Below are 23,183 nucleotides of genomic sequence, written 5' to 3'. Positions count from 1 at the left end.
CTCCTCCTCCTCCTCTTCCTCCCCTCCCCCCTCCTCCTTCTCTCCCCCGTCGTCCTCCCCTCCCCGTCTAGTCCCTCACCCTTCCCCGCGCCCCCATCTTCCCTCCCTCCCTCCCACCCCTCCAGCAGCTATGGCAGAGGAACAACAACAGCCGCCACCACAGCAGCCTGATGCCCATCAGCAGCTTCCCCCCAGCACCCCCAACTCGGGGGTGGCTCTGCCAGCCCTTGTGCCTGGGCTGCCAGGGACAGAGGCCAGCGCGCTGCAACACGAGATCAAGAACTCCATCTGGTAAGAGGATCCACCATCGCTGGGGTAAAAAAGCCCAGGCACATTTCTGCTGCAAAGGGGGTGGGGGCGGCGGGCCCGGAGCGGAGGAGCAGACTGATGCATTCATTGAATGTGGGTATCCAGGGTCGAATGCATATTTATTGGGTCCCTGGAGGTGTGGGGACTTTGCATCAGCCCTTGGTCTCCATATCCCCAAAATGCTTTTGCCCTTCTTCTCAATTGTGAGTGCAGATAAACAAGTTATTTTTGGTTTTCACTTACGTGTAAGAGAAATAGGGGTCGAAATTGTCATCTTGCATGATGGTAGCATGAATTTGGGACTGAGGAATGTGAAATGTGTTTACCCCTTTTTGCAGTCATTCAGGGAGGAAGCTTGAAGTGTATTGTGAATTTTCACCAAACAGACATTGTGCGTAGGAATATTAATAGGCAACAGAAAACCTAATGTGTCTCTTCCTTTCATTTGGTTTAGCTGCTGTTTCTGAACGTTTTTGCCTCCTTTATTCTGAGATTAAATTTCTCTTCCAGGCAGTTTATTCTTTGCATTGATTGTGAAGAAAGGGCTTCTTTAGTATATTTTATTTTAAGGTGGTAGTTTACACCGTGATTTTTTTAAATTTAAAAAGATATCTTTAAAATAAATGTCTCACCATTTCGTGTGTCTTTTTTAGAAACCATAGGTGAAATATCTTTTGCTATTCCTGTACTTTCTTGTACGAGAATTTCTAATATTTCCGTAATAGATTAAACGCTGAAAGACTGGTGGCAGTCTTTTAATAATTAAACATACCGAGTTAAGTCTGTCCTTTTAGAGCCATTGCAAATATTCTTTGAACATGAACTTGCATTCTTTTTGTAGGATTCTTCATTAACTTTTTTTTAAAGTGTAGTGCCATTTTAAAATTAAGAGACTTCTTTTAATACTTTAAAATTAGAATTTAATTGATATTAAAAAGCTCTGATTTAAATGAAATCCTGTGTCCATCATTAATTAAATGACTACTACAATATCAAAACTCCTTTTATATTGCAATTTAAAAATACATGTGTCATAAAATAGCTGGCATTGCAGTACAATATTTGCACATTCAAAAAGAGAGTTTTTAAATAGAAATGTAAGGTTTGTTGTGTAGTAATTTTCATTATTTTCCTGGTGTACACCCATGTTGTCATGATGCTAATATGAAGTAGGTCAGTGCAGGCTCTAATAGTTTCATTACTACAGTAGTTGGCAGCTGAGTATCTGGCTTTCATTTTTAATTTTAAAATGAAGTTTATATATTTTAAAGGATAATTATTTTTCGCTTTGACAGTAGTCATGTTGTGGCAACCTGAAGAGGTCAGAAAAATAGTAGTGTGTGTGTGTCTCTGTGTGTGTGTGTGTGTGAGAGAGAGAGAGAGTGTGTGCAAGAAGGCTTTATTCTTCAATGGGTACCCTTATCCCCTTTTAAAAGCCACAATTTAAAGGTAGAGATGGTTAAACTCCTTACCAGAACTGGAGTGATTTTTACCGCCCCACCCCCCGCATTAACTTGATGTAATTTAAGTGTCCCTGAAATCATCATTAAAATGAATTTAAAGCATTTTTGGTGTTTATATTCAGATAAAGGACATCCAAGTTGAAAGGACTAAAATATTTTAAGAAAGACATATTTAAAAAGTTGAATTAGTTATGTATATTTTAATTTATTATGAGAACACTAGGGGGAAAAGAACCTTCATTTTATATTTTTAAAATAAGAGTAAGTTGTACAGGCAACTGACTGAAGTGTTTGAATGATGATGATAGTATAGTGCTCTTTTGGTGAATCATGTGATTTAATTACCTTTTGCATTGATAATTTATGTTTACACATCCATTACAACTTAACTGTGCTGACTTTAGTGTGAGAAAACTTACCCTGAGGTAGAGTGCACTTTAAGATTTTGGTACCTGCCCTGAAAAAATAATGGGCAACAAATACCTTAACCTTAATTCCCAAATGTACCATTTTAATCTTTATTTTAAAAGTATAGTGGCACACTTGCTGGCATTTAATTTTCAATTTTAGAAATCCTATTTGCAAAAATTATTAGAACTACAGAAAAACATTAGTGATCACAAACATTAATGGATACATTTAATGTATAGTCTCATATTCCGTGCTCCACAAGACTGGATTTACGGTATTTATCAAGTAGTTATACAAAATAAAGACATTAAAAAGTGAAATATCTTTAATACCATCTTCTAAGAAATAGTATGTATATATGTGAACTTAAAATCACTTGTAGTAGATAAGGTTGCAATTCTTTGGGTATCTCATTTCACATTTCTTGAGGCAATAATGTCTTACCAATTTTTTCATTACCTGATAATGTTCTGAGAAATTAATCAGTTTTGTTATCCTATATCAGTCTTTGGTGACATTACTAATGAATGTTTAAAATTACGTTAAACGGAAATGTAGCGTTTAAAAATTATTAAATGGGTTTTGCATTTAGGTTGACCAGGTTTCGTTGGCCTTGCAGATCGCAAACATGTCTGTACTTGTTCTATTCTACAAGTACAAATATAGTATGTGGTGTAGGCCTTTAGCTGGACAATGGATTATTCTCTCAGTTCATAATTACTTATTTTTGTTTGTTAAACTAAAATGCTATCTGATAAAAGTATTCCCATGATAATTTCAAACATCAAGTGAGTCTTTGGGGAAAAAAAAGATTAAGTATTCAAAGTTGAAATTAAGATACTTAATGAGATCAGAAACTGTATTTCCTAAAAATTGGAAATAGGTATTTTTAAGATAGTTCTAGCAAATAAAGATACCACTAACTGGATAGTGGTGTAATATTTGTACAATATATTTATGATTAGCTTCAGCTGAGATCCAGGTTAACAAGCCTGCATGCACTTTTCTTGACCTTCCTCATTCCCACTCCACAGACAAAGGTCCCAATGATTTACACTGCTCCCTTGAAAGGAGATGTGTTGGCAGATGTGTGTTTAATACTGAATATACTGTAAGAATGTTACGTATATTTTCTAAACCATAGAATTATAAGCTTTTTATTAAGAAAAAGAAAACTAGTAACCCATGTTTTTTTTTGTAAATGAAGACTTACACTAGCAACCTAAAGCAAAGCCACAACCAAACCTCACTGCAGACCTCAGCTTACATTGTGCCCTTCTTTGGTTACCTAAAAAAGGAGAATGCCAAAGCAAGTTTTTCTTTCTTCTTATCTCCAATGTCTTCATAGTTTTAAAATTATATTTTGCTTACACACAAAAAATTTACTAAGGGCTTTTCTTTTCCTTTTTGAAGCAGTTTTACTTGGAATAAAATTGCTATGGAAAAAATTACATTTGTGTTCTCTTCTGCCTGTTTGTGATTAGTTATTTTTAAGAATAATTATTTACCTACGTGAGTGGGGGTGATTAACATATTTGCTATTAGGCTGTGACCCAGAGACTACAAACCTTTTCCTAGAAATTCAAAGGAAACCCTGATGTTTTATTGTAGAAAATATTCTAATACTGTATTTACTCAACAAACAAATTCAGGGATTCTTAAAAGAATTAGTGCTTGTTGTTATTTTTATTTATGTAACTGTTTATTATCAAAGTAAGACCTTGTAAACCGTTTCTTAAAACAGTCTTATAAGATGTGTCATTGTTCTACCCACTTTATGGAAACAGATAAATTGAAAATTGAATGTCAGGTAAATTATGAGATTCCTCTGATTCATTATCAAACCATGGAAGCAGTGCAGGGGCCAGAGCTCCTTGTCTTTATTCAGTCTTGTAAGTCATACAGACTTCGGAATCTGGTACATTTTAGATTTATGGTTATAATCAAAGTAGAATTACACATGTGGACCATTTTGGATGTTACCTGAATTCTAATTCAATCCCAAGTTGAGGAATTTTGTTTAACTTTCTTATTCTTAGTTACAGTGAGGAACGTGGTGATCCTGAGGTTTATGTGGTGATTCCACATTAGTCCTGATTTCTGTGCCCTGTCCTAGAACCTGGCAGTTTTGTCCTTGGTGCTGGGTCAGGCGGTTTATTAGCTCTGTTTGAGAAACAGTTATTGTTCCTTCAACCGCAGTAGGAAATTTTTACTATAAAGCTGACGTTATAGTTGACTTTAACTGTAGCCCATGAACTTCATTTTGCTTTAAAATTAAAAGACTGACTAGTACATCAACCAGCTTTCATGTATTTTCAATTAGTTGGTTGACTTGCTATCTACCTAAGTTCAGTCTGTCTTACATACACTGCACACCAAAGACTTAGGGTACTTTTGTTTGTCTGCGTTGAGGCCACCTGTGATGGTTGCATCCCAGCACTGTTTCTGATCCCAGAAAGAAGGTTCTCCTCTACATTTGAAACGGATGAATCTGTCTTCTCTATTGACCAGAAAGGCAAGTTAAACAATTTCAAGCCCCCTGACTTTCTGGCTCTGTTTAGCTTAGGCAACGGGTGTGTGCATGTATGTATACGTAATTGACCAATTTGCTCTCCCCATTGGGAATTATCTTTAATGATGTTATGTACAGAACTGATTTAGTTTCTATGTCACTATTAGTTTTTGGCCTTATTGAGGGAAATGAGCTTCACAGTGGTAGAAAAGATAGAAGTGTCTTGTTTGTTATGAAATATGCTTTGAATAAAAACTTACGTTGAATCACTTTTTATATTAGAAAAATAATGTTGCATGTTAAAATTGTGCAAATGAAAATAATTAAAATGAACATTGACATTTACTCAAATGTGAGCACTTCATGCAAGAACAGTAAGTACTTCCCTGACTACCAGCTGTATGTGAAGTACTGTGCTAGAGACGGGCCTTTGAGGACTGTCCATTCACTTGCACAGTAATATCAGCCTAAGCAAAAATGTGCAGGGAAACATCTCTTTTATTCATTTAGGGGACCAGGGAGAAAGGTGACAAGTGCCAGAGTGTTAATTGTAGTAAAAATAGATCTTAGTTGCCTTGTCTAGAAAATGAAATGTTCACATTAGATGACCTTGCAAGTTCCTTTAGGTTAAATTATGACTCTTGTTACTAAATTAATATTGACAGCAATAGTAAAGCATATCATAAGCACATTGAAAACTGACAGCATTAACTAGTCACAGGCAATCAGCAGAACATTTTCAATGGACAAACTATTAGGATTTGTCAGTCTTCCTTTGGGTTTTTAGCTCTGGAGGACTATCTGAAAGTGGTGTTCACCAGTGTCACCTTGTGCAGGCGTTCTTTGTAAATTCAGTCTGCAGATATTTATTGGGTATGTATTACATTTAAGGCATTCTAAGAGTTGTTGATTATGCAAAAATATATGTAAGGCTGTGCAGTAATCCTGTAGTTGTGAGTGGAGAGATTTCACTGGGGGTGTTATTTGTGTGCTCGTTTTGTTTTTAAACAGGTGTTAACTTCTTATAAACACCTTACACAGGAACACTTTTCTATAGTAATTAATATTTTAAGGCAGTGGTAAATGTTATATTGTACATTTGGTTATGTAAATAAGAAAGGTTTGTATTCTTTTCAGAATAATTTAGAGTAGGGTTCAGCTTGACGACTTTTCTTCATCTAGCATAGACATTCTAATGTGTAGCTGTGACAGTGTTCTTTGTAGGTATAAAGAACAGGACAGTGAGATGGTTACTCCATACCGCTGACCAAAGTAGACCACTCTTACTTATTGCCTACTTTTCCATCAGTCTCTGCTTATCTAGTTGCTTTCTCTTCTGTTTTCTCAGATTTTAAGAGTTCAGGTTAAGGATGAGCAGCCTGGACCTGAAGGAGGAAAATCTTCTTTCCTTGGGCAAAATAATAAAGGAACAATAATCTCTAAAGCCTTAGTGCACTTGATTGCTGACTGTGCGATTAAGATAGTTAACACTTAACCTAACCCACGTGAGGAAAGACTAAAACATTTAATTTTTTTTCTTGAGACACTTACTTTGTTCTGTTTCATGGCTTATGTGCCTCTAATTTAGAAGAGGAAATAGAAAACAGTGGGTTGGGTTAATTATGCACAGTACCTCTTGTCAGACATCTTACACAGTAGCTTCTATAAATAGCATAAAATGTTGTGTAGGAGGTGAGATTTTTGTATTCACCATATCATAGAACAGATTGAGACATACAGGTATTCCTTGCTACTTGAGTCTCTATTTGATTTTTGAATTCAAAGAGTGAGAGGTCAGAGTGACAGATTGCAATCTGTTATGTCTTGGAATTTTGGAAGACAAGAATCTATATGGTGTGAACTACCATCTCCTCCAAATAGCCTTATCTAAAGAAAATGTTTTTTTTTTTTACCTCAATCCATTCATAGTCTGGGTTTGGATAGCAAGGGTTCACGTGGCAAAAAGGTACTTTCTTACCCATTCCCACACAGGATTAGCAAAGTCACTTGAATTTGAACGATAAATCTGTTGGATTAGTGATGCTTACCAGGGGCGTGGGGATAGGAAGTCATGATGGTACATATGCCCTATAATTACTTTCCCCTTTTTTTCCTGAAATCTGTAATTTTTAGAGTGTGAGCTATATTATGCGTAAAACATCAGAACCACTGGTTATCTTAGAGGGTGACAGTCCCTAGGGTTATGGCATTGCCATTTGAGATACGTAAATTTAAGACACACACCAAGCATGGAGAGCAGTTATGTTTGCGGTTTTCTTTTTCAACTTGTATTCTTTTATTTTTCTGTGACTGGCCTACTGTGATCACCTGGTAACTACCAAGTAGCTGCAAGATGAAAATAGGGGATGACTGTGTTAAGTGGCTACTTCAGTTTGCACTATCTGTAATCCTTTTTCTTTGTTTTCATTATCTTGTTTCTGTCATTATGCCTGTGCTGGTCTTTTTACCTGCTACCTTAAGAATGTTCCTCTTTTTTTTTTTACTGATACAAGTGTCTAACTTTAAGACCCAGCTCATGTGCCACCACTTCAATGAAACTTTTCCCAACTCCCAGGGAACAATGATCTGAGTTGTAGAAATTAATTTTTTTCAGTAATTTAGATTGGTCTTACCTGAGATAATTCCATTTTGGTGAATTTTTACTGAATTCATGAAACATTTCTTATATAAACATTTCTAACATATAAAGTTTGTAGGATTTCAGAGACCGAATATTCCTGAAACAAAGCAATCACTACGTAATAAGTAATTTACAGTATGACAATAAAATATTGAGTAGCCAAGACCTTGCCATTGTCTTTGCAGTAGGTATGAAATCTTAAAAGTTTAATTGGATGAGAGTGTCGCTTCAGTGACATCTGGCTGGAAGTAAAGTTTGCGCTTCTGGGAGCTTGGGAAATTAATTTGAACAAGATGCTTTAGTTAATGTAAGTGAATCACTTCCCTAATTTGATTGTAGTCATTAGATCTATTAAGTCCAAAATTTAACTGTCAGATTAGTAAATGCATGATTCATTTTTCTGAAGGAGGAGATATTAGCAAGGAGTGTGTGGCCAAATTCTGTATATACATGTTTGAAGTAGTGAGATAGTCAAAGACTAATCCTGAATTTACAGAATATAGTGGTCAAGGAAAACTGCATTCAGTACTTTTTTATTTTATTTTTTTTTAAATTGTATTTATTTGTTTTTAGAGAGGAGAAAGGGAGGGAGAGAAACATCGATGTGTGGTTCTCTTGCGCGCCCCCCACCAGGGACCTGGCCCACAATCAGCCAGGGCTGTACATTTGTATTTACTGCCTACTATAAACAGGGATAGGAAGATTAAAAGGTAATAAGACACTTTCTCTACCTTCAAAAGAGGCATCTCTTGGGTGGTAGTTGCATGCATCATCAATTGAATCTAACAAAAAGATTTTGTTCAATGCTTTGGTGTAATCAGCGGTATAAACAAATACAGAATTAGAAGAGATCTGGCCCCTGCTGGTGTGGCTCAGTGGATTGAGTGCCGGGCCTGCAAAGCAAAGGGTTTGCAGTTCAATTCCCAGTCAGGACACATGCCTGGTTTGTGGGCCAGGTCCCCAGGTTGTAAGAGGCAACCACACATTGATGTTCTCTCTCTTTCTCTCCCTCCTTTCCCCTCTCTCTAAAAAGAAATAAAATCTTTTTTTAAAAAAAGGAGAGAGGAATTTGGTGAGGACATAATATTTTTATTGGCAAAGACAATAAAAAAATTAACCTTAACAAAAAATTAGGGGATGGGCTATTGGTCCAAATATACTCATCAATATGCTTACTGAGAAATCTTTATTCTCACTAGCAGGAATGATACTGAGAATTGTGGATAACAGTAAGCCTTGTTAGTAGTGAGAATAATTAGAGAAAAATAGCTCAGGACAAAATTTGCCTGACTGAGGTGTGGGTTTTCCCCCAATCACAATCCTCTAACCTAAATTTTAATGTAGAAAGGTCGAGGAAAATTTATAAAGTAATAATGGAGAAGAAAAGGTTAGGTGAGTGGGAACTGGGGCAGAGGACCAGGAGCTGCTCTGATAGCAGTCTTGGGGGAGGACTGAGTACTCGGAATGGACAGTCGGTGAAAGATGGCCACTTCATGAAGAGGACTGGAACGTTTGGTGTGGGGTCCCTCACGTATCTCATTCAACCCTTCCCTTCCCTTCTGTATCTTGGCACCTGTGTCTGTGTGCTTTCCCATAATCAGAGGCAGTTTGTTTTCCCCTTTTGGATTCATCCCTTTCTGTGTGTGTATGGAATTTGTTCTAACACATGCCCTGTTTCTGTGAGCATCATCAGACTGTTCCTTTCCACTGGCTGTTCTTCCTGTGACTTTATACATGCTTATGACGTCCTTAAAACATCAACAAACAACTTTGGAGGAAAACTTTTGCAGTAAAACAAAGAGTTGATCTCTCAGTGACCTAAAGAACTCATTCATAGAGTTAAAGAGATGTCATTAAGTAAGTGAATGAAGAAAGTAAATACTCATTTTATAAAATGAAATATAAACAGTTAAAAATAGGCAAAAACCTTTACTATCAATAATAAAAATAATGAAAGCAGAAAAGTAGTATTTTGACCTTTAAGAAAAAGATGTAAGAACTTTAGTAACGATTACTAGCTGATCTTGCCCTGGGGTTTGTTGTTTTCCTATCCCTTTCCTCCCCCTTCAGTCTCTGAATTTCTATTCTGTTGTATGATATGTAAGCCCACTCATATTTTTGGTGGAATAAGTTTGAACATATATCTTAAAAGTGTTAACTATGTATGTAGTGGTAGAACAATACAATATTCCCACCTACTTTATTATTCTCCAAATTTTCTTGAATGAGCAAATTATATTTTTAGTTTAGAAAAATAACAAAACAGGTAAAATAATGCCTTTTGTCTACCTTGCTGCTCTTTGTTTTAGCCGATGTCTGTGCATCAGCTTCCCACCCCTGTACTCCGCTAGATCTCTCTGCTCTTGTCCTTTTAAACTCTTGCAGTCTGACTTTCTGCTTTTCTTGCCAACTTAGTGGCCCTTTTTCAGTCTTTATCTTTCATTATGTCTTTAACTTTTCTTCTTGTCACTATGATTCCTTTGAAGGTTTGAAACCCTCATTCATTCCTTTTTGAGAGCTGCCTTTGTATCAGCTACTCTGCCTGGCATTGGGAATTCCATGAGCAAAGATGCAAAATCCCTGCTGTCTTGGTCCTTACCTCTGATTAATGTTTTATTTTTCCTACTCCCTTTCTGCTCTTCTCTTTTTTTTTTTTTAAAAAAGAGCTTTTATTTATTTGTTTTTAGAGAGGAGAAGGGATGGGGAAAGAGAGGGAGAGAAACATTGATATGTGGTTGTTTCTTGCATGCCACCATCTGGGAACCCCGCCTGCAACCCAGGCATGTGCCCTGACTGGGAATCAAACCAGCAACCCTTTGGTTCACAGACCAGTACTCAATCTACTGAGCCATACCAGCCAGGGCTAAATGCTCTTTATTGTGAATATCTAGACATTCCTTCTCAGCCATCCATTGCTTTTCCCTTTTTACTTCTTTGCTAACGTCAAGAAATAGATGCGCTGAGCAGACAACTCTAACCACATCCACTCATTCCTTCACCAGAGTAGAGGCAGCTGCCTACCACTGTCCTCTTAAACTTGGCATTTCACAGTAACCCTTCTTCTGTGCCGTAGTGCCTTGCTGCCTCAATTTGCTTTGATTTACAATTCTACTTTGGTAGTAGGTATCACTGTTTCTTCATTCCATCAGGCTGTCAATATTGGTTTCATATTTGATTTTTCTCTCATACCTGTGCCCAGTATTTTAACAAGTTGCCAAGTCTGCACTGTCACTTCAGTTTCTCCTTATTTTCCTATCTATACTTCAGGACCATAATTCAGTGCTTTACCATCTCATTCCTGAATTATTCCAGCAGCAACACCGCTGCTTTCTGCCTCTGACCTTCACTCCCACCATTGAACTATGCTGTATATTGTTGCCAAAATAAGTCTTCTAAAATATCCTTTTTCATGTAGTCCCCTTCTAAAAGCCTATGATAATTTCACCTTACCTACCATGTCATGTCTAAAGATTTCCGTGAGGTTTCAGTGGCCTGCGTAATCTAGCTGCATAAAATCAGTCCAACCCTATTTCTTGCTGTTAACCAGCATTCAGCTTCACTTCAGTCTAGTGGGCACTTCACTATCTGCCTTATACAGGGCCCAGCACAAATAACACCCCTTTCTTATTACAAAAGAATGAGCATGTAATTCTATAACATAGCAATATCATACTCAAGCACACCATGTGACATTTTAGGTGAAATGTTCAAATTAAAACTAAAGTTATTATACCCATATTATTACCCTACCACCCATACTCAAGCAGGCGTTACTTCTGCTGGACCCTGTATTTTGTGGGTCTGCTTTTATTTTTGTTTTATATCGTCTGTGGGACTTCTACTTCCCTGTCTCCAAATCCTAATCATGTTTTAACCATTTTTGAAGTCATAACTCAAGTCATCGTGCTTTGAAACATTATTTGGCTACTCTAGTTCACATTCGTCTTTTCTCAACCTCACGTATAATGAATTCTGTACAGTTAAGCATTTAAACACTCTTAATTTTTGCCCATGCTGTTTCTTAATCATGTTTTATTTTTCAATTAGTTGACATACAATATTAGTTTCAGGTGGACACCCAGTGATTAGATATTATGGAACACACTAAGTGATCATCCCAGTAAATCTTGTACCCATTTGACACCATACATAGTTATTAGAATATCAGTGACTATATTCCCTATGCTGTACTATACATCAGTGTGACTATTCTGCTACTACCAATTTGTACTTCTTAATCCCTTCACGTTTCTCACCCAACCCCCTCAACCTGCCTCCCATCTGGCAACCATCAAAATGTTCTCTGTATCTCTATCTATGTGTGTTTCTGTTCTGCTTATTGCCATTTTATTGTTCATATTTTTTATCTTCCTCCTCGTCCTCCTCTTCTCTTTCTCTTCCTCCTCCTTCTCCTTTTCCCTTTCTTCTTTTTCTCCTCCTCCTTCTTCAAAAACACCCTTTAACATTTCAGGTAATACTGGTTTGGTAGTGATGAAATTTAGCATTTTCTGGCCTGGGAAGCTCTGTATGTCCTTCAGTTCTGTCCTGTTTGGGACTCTCTGCGCTTCCTGGACTTGCATGGCTTTTTCCTAGGGCTCTTCCCTAGGTTGGGGAAGTTTTCTGTCATCATTTTTACACATACATTTTCAATTTATTGCTCTCTTCTCCTTGTGGCACCCCCCCCCCATAATGTGAATGTTAGGACTGTTGAAGTTGTCCCAGAGGCTCTTTACACTGTCCTCATTTTTTTTTTTTTTGGATTCTTTTTTCCTTTTCCTGTTCTGATTGGGTGTTTTGTATTCTTTACTTCTAAATCACTGATTTGATTCTTGGCTTCATCCACGGTACTGTTGATTCCCTGTAAATTACTCTTTCAGTTAGTGTAACCTTCATTCTGACTGGTTATTTTTCATGGTCTCCCTGTCCTTTTTTAATGGTGTTGAAGTTCTCACTAAGTTCATCTTTTCTTCCCCTAAGTTCAGTTGAGCATCCTTATAACCAGTGTTTTGAATCAACATCTGTTAGATTGCTTGTAACCATTTTGTTTAGTTCTTTTTCTTGAGTTTTGTTCTGTTCATTCATTTAGGCCATGTTTCTTTGTCTCCTCATTTTGGCAGCCTCCCTGTGTTTGTTTCTATGTATTAGGTAGACCTGCTATGTCTCTTGGGCTTGGTAGAGTGGCGTAATGTAGTAGGTGTCCTGTAGGGTCCAGTGGCACAGCCTCCCCCTTCACTGAGCTGGGCACTCAGGTGCGCCCCTCCCCAGCCCCCATGTGGGCTGTATACACTCTCATGTTGTAGTTGACCCTTGATTGCTGTTGGCACATCAGTGGGAGGGACTTTATCCCCAGGTCAACCAGATGTGCAGAGACCCACCCAATGGAGCAGGACTTACTTCAGGAGTGCTCTGATGCCCATTGCGGCCACGCCTTGAGTTTGTCACATGGGAAGGTGGTTAGGTGGTGCTTTGTTGTGCTCTGAAGCTGCCCACAGGATGTGCTGGCTCTGGGTCCTCTCAGGAGGTGTAGGCTAAGGTCAGCTGCCTGTGTTCTGCCCAGGGCCACCTGGCATGAGTTACAAAGCAATGTGCAGATGGCTACAACTTTGGTGCTTGGAGGTGTTCAAGAGAGGCTAAGCTTTGTACCAAGGCTGGCTGACATCAGTGCCACTTAGGGATAGGTACAGGGTACTCAGAGGCCAGATGCTGCTTTTTTGAGAAATTTTAAGAAAGTCTGAGCATAAGGCAAGACAGGGTATTCATATGGGAAAGCCACTGGAAACAGCTTGGTTGGCAAATTGGTGAGGCGGGGGTCTCAGGGAATCAACAAGGTGGGGCATTGTTAGCCAGGTCGACGGAGACTCAGATGTAGCTCCTGTCTACCAGTTCTTTGGAGCAGGCTGAGAAAAGGAACAGTGGCCTCTGTCTGTTCAGATAAAGCTGCCCCTCCAACTCTCACCCTTTTGCCAGACACTTCAATTCCTCCCCGTATGTCCCTCGTGCTTTTGGAGCTGCCGCCCCAGTGCTGGATGAGTCTGAGTACGTCTGCCGGTGGGCCCTTGCAGAGGAACTGCTTGGGACTCCAGTAGCCCTCCGTCTTACTCAGCTGTTGGTTTTTACAGCCAGAAGTTATGGGGGCTTCTCTTCCTGGCAGTGGAACCTTGGGCTGGGAGGCCTGGGGAGGGCTGGGAGCCATTGCTTCTCAGGGGGGACCTCACAGCTCAGATATTTCTCCCAGTTTTTATCCCCCACACATGTGGGACCAGCGTGTTCAGTGTTTCTACCTCCTACCAGTCTTGATAGGGCTTCTTCTTTATGTCTTTACTTGTAGGACTTTGTTGAGCTAAATTTCAGGTGGTTCTGAATGATGGTGGTTCTGTAGTTGTATTTTTTTTTAATTTTTAAAAATAATATATTTTATTGATTATGCTATTAGTTGTCCCATTTTCCCCCTCTATTCCTTTCCACCCTGCACACCCCCTCCCACCCACCCACATTCCCCCCCTTTAGTTCATGTCCATGGGTCATACAGATAAGTTCTTTGGCTTCTACATTTCCTCCACTATTCTTACCCTCCCCCTGTCTATTTTCCACCTACCATTTATGCTGCTTATTCTCTGTACCTTCCCCCACCCTCCTACTCCCCTGCTGATAACCCTCCATGTGATCTCCATTTCTGTGATTCTTTCCTGTTTTTGTTGTTTGCTTAGTTTGCTTTGTTTTTGTTTTAGGTGTGGTTGTTAATAACTGAGTTTGCTGTCATTTTTACTGTTCACATTTTTTATCTTCTTTTTCTTAGATAAATCCCTTCAACATTTCATATAATAAGGGCTTGGTGATGATGAACCTCTTGAACTTGACCTTATCTGGGAAGCACTTTATCTGCCCTTTCATTCTAAATGAAAGCTTTGCTGGATAGAGCAATCTTGGATGTAGGTCCTTGCCTTTCATGACTTGGAATACTTCTTGCCAGCCCCTTCTTGCCTGTGAGGTCTGTTTTGAGAAAGCAGCTGACAGTCCTATGGGAACCCCTTTGTAGGTAACTGTGTCCTTTTCTCTTGTGGCTTTTAAGATTCTCTCCTTCTGTTTAATCTTGGGTAATGTAATTATGATGTGCCTTGGAGTGTTCCTCCTTGAGTCCAGCTTCTTTGGGACTCTCTGGGCTTCCTGGACTTCCTGGAAGTCTATTTCCTTGCCAGATTAGGGAAGTTCTCCTTCATTATTTGTTCAAATAAGTTTTCAATTTGTTGTTCTTCCTCTTCTCCTTCTGGTACCCCTATGATTAGGATGTTGGAATGTTTAAAGATGTCCTGGAGGTTCCTAAACCTCATCTCATTTTTCCGAATTCTTGTTTCTTCATTCTTTTCTGGTTGAATGTTTCTTTCTTCCTTCTGGTCCACACCATTGATTTGAGTCCCAGTTTCCTTCTCATCACTGTTGGGTCCCTGTACATTTTCCTTAATTTCACTCAGCATAGCCTTCATTTTTTTCATCTAATTTGCGACCAAATTCAACCAATTCTGTGAGCATCCTGATTACCAGTTTTTTTCTACTGTGCATGTGATAGGTTGGCTATCTCTTCATTGCTTAGTTGTATTTTTTCTGGAGCTTTGATCTGTTCTTTCATTTGGGCCATTTCTTTTTTGTCTTGGGGTGCCTGAGCCACGAAAGGTTAAATGCCTAAGGCAGGTTCTGCTGAGAGGACTGATGCGCCCGATTGTCTGATTGTCTCTGAACGTGCAGGTAAAAATGCTGGAAGAACTTGTCCCTGTGTAAAAAGTCTACCCGCATCCACACAACTGCAGCTCCTCGGAAAAAAGTATGTTCTCGGTGGAAGGGGTCACTGCTCTTTTCTTTGCAAGTTTTCCTGTAGTTGTATTTTTGATGTGGTTGTGGAAGGACATGAGTACCGCATTTACCTACGCTGCCGTCCTGACCGGAAGCTTTCCTATGCTGTTTCAATACACAAGTTCTTTGAGTCTAGGGGCAGCGCCTTCTGCATCTGTGTATTTCTCGTCTAGCGCTAGTACTAGTGAATACCATTTTTGTCTACTGCGTTCTTAGAGGCACTTTGTTTTTTTACATATTCATATTTCTGTATCTGATAATTTTAATGTGAAAATTTTCTCCCAAAGCAAGTTATTAAAATCATGCTGCACTTTACAGAATAAAGGACCTACAGCAATTATTTTTTTAAAAAATTGCATTGGTGAAACTGAAGTAATCATTTATTTAAAGTTTCAGTTCTACTGGTCAAATGTATCTTTATGTATCTTATGTATCTTTCACTACATAAATAAATTTTAAGATAACATGTCTCAAATGAGAGCCATTGTGTCCCTTATTTTAAAAATACTGAGCAGGTGACAACTACATAGTTTAGTAGCCTTTTGTGAATGAGTATACAATAGTATTTAGTTAGGGTTTTGTGTAGGCTGATTAAGTATCTGTGTCCCCTATTAGTTCCCAAGAGATAACCTTGGAATTTTGAAGGACCCCTCCCCCCAACTTAACATTGACCTGGAAATAGCTTCTTTTAAGTTTGGTCCCGGTGGAGGGCTGACCTGTTCATTTTAGGAGCCATGACATAAGGCCTAAGTTAACTTGTTGAGTCGTGGCCAAAGCCTGAAGCTCATGGCAGAGAAAGCCTGTGCTCTAAGGGCAAATCACTGAGGGTGATGGATTTATGTAGGAAATGAGGAGGGAATGACTAAAATAGGAAAACAATTCTGAGGTCCCATGGTGTTTCAAATTCATAAAACAGGCTAGTCCGAGGTACAGCAGCTCGATTACCTTAAAAGACCCTGTTAGCTTAATCTTGTATTTATGTGATGCATCACCTGGGAACTTAGAGTGCAGATTTTGGAGCTCCACCTCAGATTTACTGACAGCAGCTCCGGGGCTGTGACCAGTAGGTAGTCTTTGTTTTATCAGCCCCTCCACGTGGGTGATTCTGCTAGTGAAGCTTGAGAACCACTGTCTTAGAGAATATATCTTCTAGTAAACAAATATTAAGCCACAGTACTTTGTGGCAAAACTTTTGTATTCTTAATTTCTGAGTGCCTCAGGTAGAGTTAATTACTTCTTTATTTTAATTTTTATTTTTTACATAATTGCGCTATACCTATCATTTACACTGTGTTGAAAGATTTCCACTAAACCAAAATTGTTAGTGATTGTATACTAAATGAATTGATGGGTGAATTGATTAATAAAAATCAAACGGATAGTGCATAGTCATTTTGCACTCAGCCCTGGTCAGCAATTAAAAGATGTGTGCATGTTCGTGTGCACACATCCACCCACACACTCATACTCACTCACACGGTACCAGCGATCCCATGTGCAAGGAAGTATGGGATGTATAACCCAGGAGTCAGCTAGCTTTTTCTGCGAAGGGCCTGATAGTAAATATTTTTGTCTTTGTAGGCCATAGGGTGTCTTGCAACTACTTTACCCTGCCGTTGTATCAGGAAAGTGGGCAGAGACAATATATAAATGAATGGATATGGCAAGATTTGTTCCACGGATGGCAGGATTTGGCCTTTGGACAGCAGTTTGTGGACTCCTGTATCCCATTGCTGGGAAAACTACTCAGAGAACACAGATAATGGTTATCAGTCTTCACACCCCTTTATTGACAAACAGTGGGTGATAGTCACCAGCTTAATATTAATTATCTTGTAATTCTCCCTTGGGTAAACCCCAGATTATGTGTAAAGCATACTAGAATGCAAACTACGTGAGAGTTATATTTCAGGGATACTCTTAACCAGGGATGATGATAAAGCGTATTGACTTCTGGTTTCTGGCCTGACACCTAAAGAGCTCGGAAGACCTCATCACTCCTGTCATCCCAAGAAAAAAAAGTTGAACAAGCTGAAAATTAACAACTCTTCTTAAAGCCATCAGAAAATTGAGGTCACAGGGCACACTGTTGCTTAGACAGGCAGATGCAGAGAATCCCAGCTTGCAGATAGATGGCAGAAGCCCAGGAGTAGAAACCAAAGGCTTAAAACCACTATAGGTAGGAACACTGAACTATAATTGATGAATTGCTGGAGGCTCATTGCGGGCTAGCTTGAGTGTTTCAGTCTTAGGATAACCCCACACTTTTCTGAGTTTTACATCAGGAGCCCTACCAGGTTCTGCCTGTGATACCAGAGAAAAGTCTCTTTATTTTCTGCATGGGAAAAGGAGGGGTAAGTGGGAGGAGGTAACCATTTTGAAATAGCACGAAGTTCTCTCTTTTTTTAACAAGGTCTGCCATAAGGGAAACAGTTTTATCAGAACCTAACCAACTGTGGCTTTACCAAAACCTCATTGGCCTGGGGGAATGGAAATACCCAACTTCAGCCCTCTCAGTCTTCCCTGTGGGGGAAGGGAAATATCTAAGTCTGGCTGACTAAAGGACTAAAACCGAATCACGGGACAACAGTATCCTACCCCAACTTTATCACCACATCACTAAGGCTCTTGCATAATAATAGGATTATTGATAAAACAGCCATAAGCCTCAGACTTTAAGAAGTCTTTAGGGACTCCCAAAGAGAACATGGGAGATAAAAGCTAGGACATTAGAAAAAAATTTTAGCCTCAGAAACCACAGCTATGGCAAACGTGAATATAGTCTAACTCCTAGCCAGATAAACAAAACCTCACACTAAAGGCCTGCCTACCTCAGATCCTTTTACCTAATGTTGTCTGGCTTTGAGTAAAAAATTACAAGGCATGCTAAAAAGCAAAATACACTATCTGGAGAGGTAAACCACGTATCAGAACAAGACCTAGATATGGTGTAAATTTTGGAAATAACACTGAATTTAGAATCACTATGATTAATATGCTAAGGAATCTAGTGGAAAAAGAGGACAGTGTGCAAGAACAGATGGGTAGTGTAAGCAAAGAGGTTGGAACTAATAAATACAGAGGACATGCTAGAAATCACACACAGTAACAGAAGTGAGCACCTCCAATGGCCCCTCAGTAGACTGGACGATACAGCTGAGGAAAGACTCAGGGAGTCTAAAGTAAAGGTATGTCAGCAGGAACTTTCTCAGACAGACAGAAATTGAGGCGGTTTGTTACTAGTATACTTGTTTTGTGTGAAGTTCTGTAAAGAGAAGGAAGCTAATATAGGTCAGAAACTTAGATCTGCATAAAGAAGAGTTTGAATAAATGAAGATAAAATATTTTCTATATTTTTTCTAACAGGTTTTTTCAAAATAATGTTTTTGTTGACTATAGTTTACGGATAAGTGAAATGAATGGCAGCAGTGTTGTAAGGGAGGGGGTGTGGAGAATTGGAATACTCAAGGTACTTGGACTAATTGTGAAGCAGTATAGTGTTTAAAAGTGAACTTGAATTAGTCGTAAAAGAATACTGAAAACCCTAGCAGGGGTGTGGGTGTCCAAACTTTTCGTGTTTCTCTGGGCCACACTGGAAGAAGAGGAGTTGTCTTGGGCCACACATTAAATACACAAACACTAATGAAAACTGATGAGCAAAAAAAAAGGTTTTAAGTAAATTTACAGTTTTGTATTGGGCCACATTCATAGCGAGTCCTGTGGGCCACAGGTTGGATACCCCTGCATGATCACTAAAAAGATTTTAAAAGGAAGTATAATTGGTAAGAGTAGAGGGAAAGGAGTCATGTAAAGTGTTAAATACAACCAGAGAAGACAAAAAGGAAAGAAAGAAACAAAGCAAAAGGTCAATGAATAATAAATAGTTACAAATATGGTGCATACTAATCTAACTATATCAATAATCACTTTAAATGTGCATGTCCTAACCTTTGCTGGTGGAAACATGATTCCTTTGAGCTATCACAGGAAAGACATTTGGGGGATACACACAAAGGAGGGGGGGATATTGTGGCAAGATTTATTGGAGCAAAAAGAAAGGACAGCCCTCAAGTGCCCTATGTCTCATCCATGAGGTGGCTCAGCTCTGTCCTGCTGTGGAAGAAGACCAGCCTCTGGGGCTGTAAGCCTGCACCTGTGCCTCTCAGGCCCAGGAGGGCCAGGACCTAGAGATTCAGAACTTCTGTGTGTCTCATCCCCATCTGCATGGCCACTGCTGCCAAGGCTGCACTTGGGCCTTTGGGCACACGGGGCTGCTACAGGGAGAGAGTGTGATGAAGGAGCAAATGCACCACAGGCCTTTGTTAAGCTTTGATTATATCTTGGGTTTGAGAAGGGTTAAGCTTTCTTTCAAACTAACCCATGCCTTTTCTGGCTCTTCGTGGGCTTGTCCTGGGCCATTCCGCTATCCAGTCCCTTTCCTGGGTCTTCTGGGGTTTTGTGCCCTTACCCATTCGGATCCTTTTCCCGGAGTAGACTCCTCCCCTGTATGGTCACCTGCTGTGCATGCCTTATAGTAGAAGTACCTCCCCCTGTGAAAGCCTGGGCAGAGGAATTTCCTCTATTGTATTGTATTTACAGTACTCCGCCCACCCCCCCCTTCCAGGCGATTGGCTGGTTATCCCCCCCACCCCCCATCTTCCTGCCTGTACCTGGATTAAGTCCCCTTTGGCAGCTGATGTCACTGTCCCCTGGGATGTCTGAAACTGTAACTTCCAGAGTTAGTCAGGTGTAGGCTTAGCCAGTTTTGTTCCCTTCTTTTTTGTTAATATCTAACTAGCTGACTGCCTACTGTGACATAACTATACCAATGAAAAGACAGATACTGTCAAAATGGATTTAAAAACAAGACCCAACTATTTGTAGTCTACAAGGACATCATTTGCAGGCTTTGGTACTTCATCATTTAGTAACCAGTTACTTGTAACGTATTTCAGAAGCTTTGCTGTACAAGTTGCAAGCACATGGTGAGGTACTTAAATTATAAAGAGCTCAAGGGGTAATGGCCACATTTTTGCCCAGTTTTGTTTATAAACTTTCATGTCCTCATTGAGAATTAAATTTTACAAGTAATTATTTAACATTTCTTATGTAGATTCTGATTTTTTATTTGAAAAAAATTTTAATTGTAATTTTCCCATTATCATTTAGTCCCTTATACCCGTGCTTACCCCCACCCACAATCACCACACTGTAGTCCATGAGTCCTTTTTCCGTTTTGCTCAATCCCTCTTCCCCTAACCTCTCACCCCCCTATAGCTGTCATCCTGCTCTCTGTGAGTCTCTCTGTTCTGTTTGTTGGTTCAGTTTGTTCATTATATTCCACATATGAGTAAAATCATATGGGGTTTGACTTCTCTGACTGGCTTATTTCACTTTGCATAGTTTTTTTTAATAAAAACAGCTTGAATGATTTACATATCGTTAAAGTCATCTGTTTTAAGCATGCAATTCAATGGTTTTTAGTATATTTACAAAGTTATACAGTCATCACCATGATCTAATTTTAGAAGGTTTTGATTTTTTTTTTTTAAGTAGGGAATTGTATTGACTGGGTTGATTAAAAGTGGAAAGGTTATTTAATTATCATTCTGAAGGTTCAAAGGCAGTGGGAGCATGGGAGGTATTGTTTTTGTTTTACAGGTTGAGGAGTCTTAACAACAGGACTTGGGTTTCTAGAAACTCAAAAGATGAAGTTGCTCCAGGCTGTATTATTTTTCTCTAAGGTCTTCCTTTGTCTCTGTGGACCAGGCTTTCATTACGTCAGATGTGACAAAAAGTTTGCTTCTATTTAGATACTTACTGCGAAAAAAATTAAATACTGAGCTTCATAGCTCATCAGACACTGTGTGAGTCTTCTTGTGGCACACATTATTTTCAGACATCTCTCCTTTACGTATTTACGACTATAGAGCACCATATGAGCTATCACTCTTCTGTAACATTTTTATACAGCGAGGTGATTGTACCTTAAATTTTTCTCTTTGAGATGCTTAGAAAATTTCTCTGCCAAGCATAAAAACAAGATGGAGTTACTTTATTTTAAGAACGTTACATATTTAACAGTTTTAAAGTAAAAATAATCAGAATCACAAAGAGGCGAGTGGTATAAGTCATTATAATGCACTATAAAATTAGTTGCTTGGGTGTTGCTGCCCAAGTCACATAGCCTTTTGAAGTTGTTTCCTTTTTCAGTGAAATGGAAATCACAGTACTGTATTTTGCTGTGTATAATGTGCACCCACGTTTTTATGTGCATCATACACAGGATTTATACCTATTATTATACCTGTGGTATGTAATCATTATGCCCGTGTATATTGTGCATTATTATTTTCCCCTCAAAAATTTGGGCAGAAAGGTGGACATTACACATGACAAAACACGGTAGTTCCTATCTCATAAGGTTGTAGTGAAGATTAAATGAGATAATTCATCTAAAACATTTAGTATAGAATCGGACATTGGCTAAGTATTCAATAAATGCTGGCTGTTCTTTTTTAACCACAATAACATTCAAAGAACTTTAACATACCATCTGTTTATGATATTATATGATTACTTTTTATTCTCATTACTGTATTCTTGTACTGTAATAGAGGGAACCACGATGATATTTGAAGGAAGGGTTTTCTAGGCAGAAAAACAACAAATGCAAAGGGCGTGAGAAGGCCACCCCAGGAGGCCAAGTGGCAAAAGTGTGGTAGGGCATACAGGGATCTCAGGTAGTGGAGGGGCAGGTTTGTGTAGGGCCTTGCACGTCTATCAAGGCTTTCGTTCGAGATGGGAGCCACCCTTAGAAGGCTCTGAGCACAGGCGTGCCGTGACCCAGCTGTGATTTAAAAGGCTCACTATGCTGCTGCTGTGTTGAAAAGAGACTATAGTGGGGCCAGGGCAGACACAGGGAGAACAGGTTGCCACGGGTTACTGACTTCACACTGGGAGTTGTGTGTGTGGATGAAGGATGAAGTAAATATTTCCAAGTAGATGTAATTGGTCGTCTGAGGGTATTGCAGTTAATTTTCCTTATACTTTTCTCTGTCTTCTAAAAGTTTTAAGTATTTTTATGATCATAAACAACTTACCATTTTCTTTAAAAAGAGCTGTGATAAAAAAATTATGCAACATGTTAGACTCTGATTAGAGGGACATACTTGCGAGTTAAGTACAGTATCATAAGTGCTATTACTAAATTTGAAAGATTTGCCATCAAGGAGACTAAATGTTCACAATCTGTCTATTGGAGTATAGTGAAGTATCAGCAACTTGGAGTAAATGACCCAACTAAATTAGTAAAAACGAGAATTTGAATATAAAATATTTTACATATCTACAGTTATTTTAAATAATTGGAATGAAACTGAATTAACAGAAATGCAAGTGATTATCATTATAACAATCTAGTAGCCTTACTATTACTGGTTTCCTCTTGCATTGGAGTTTTTGTAAATAACTGTTTTTGAACTCTCAAACTCTTATTTAAAATAATTGCATTTAGATAGTGGTTGCAGTACCTTAGGGCATGAGCCTGGGATCTCTAACTGGCCTGTTCCTGCTTTCCTTCACCTGCTGTCCGTTAGCCTGGTCCGTACCCTCCCAACACTGACACCACGCCCTTGCCTCCCCCAGTAAGTAATTTCTACTTACCCTTCAGAGCGCAACTGAATTAACTATAAAAGGAAAGAGTCTTTCCTGAATCTTTAGGATAAGTTAGGTCCTTCATCACTCTCCTCCTAGACTCTTAATTCTTGTTGCTATACGTTACAATTGTAATAAATAAATCGTTTGCACAATTTCTTAGTGTCTTCTGCTGGAATGTCAGCACTGGGAAGACAGGGATTGTGTCGCTCACAGATATTTTCCCAGTACAGGATGAATGCATGCACAGCAGGAGTTTACTCAATAAATTCCGTACATTTAGACTTCATTTGGGGATCTGGTACAGTTTTCTTTTTTTCTTAAAGATGTTAGTTATTTATTTTCA

At 38.9% G+C, this 23,183-nt stretch overlaps 1 protein-coding gene across 2 annotated transcripts in view; it reads left to right on the top strand.

The window, feature by feature from the left end:
• Positions 1-23,183, top strand: part of RFX7 (regulatory factor X7) — a 117,062-nt gene that overhangs the window by 601 nt on the left and 93,278 nt on the right. The window contains exon 2 of one of the 2 annotated variants that reach the window (XM_053927919.1): positions 129-291. In XM_053927919.1, coding sequence (XP_053783894.1) covers positions 131-291 — 161 coding nt within the window. In that variant the 5' untranslated portion in view covers positions 129-130. Of the gene's footprint in view, positions 1-125; positions 292-23,183 lie in introns of both variants that reach the window. The other variant, XM_053927920.1, reaches the window with a different exon arrangement.

The sequence above is a fragment of the Desmodus rotundus genome, chromosome 7 (assembly GCF_022682495.2).
Source record: "Desmodus rotundus isolate HL8 chromosome 7, HLdesRot8A.1, whole genome shotgun sequence".
Lineage (NCBI taxonomy): Eukaryota > Metazoa > Chordata > Mammalia > Chiroptera > Phyllostomidae > Desmodus > Desmodus rotundus.
This window is presented reverse-complemented; position numbering and strand designations above follow the sequence as displayed.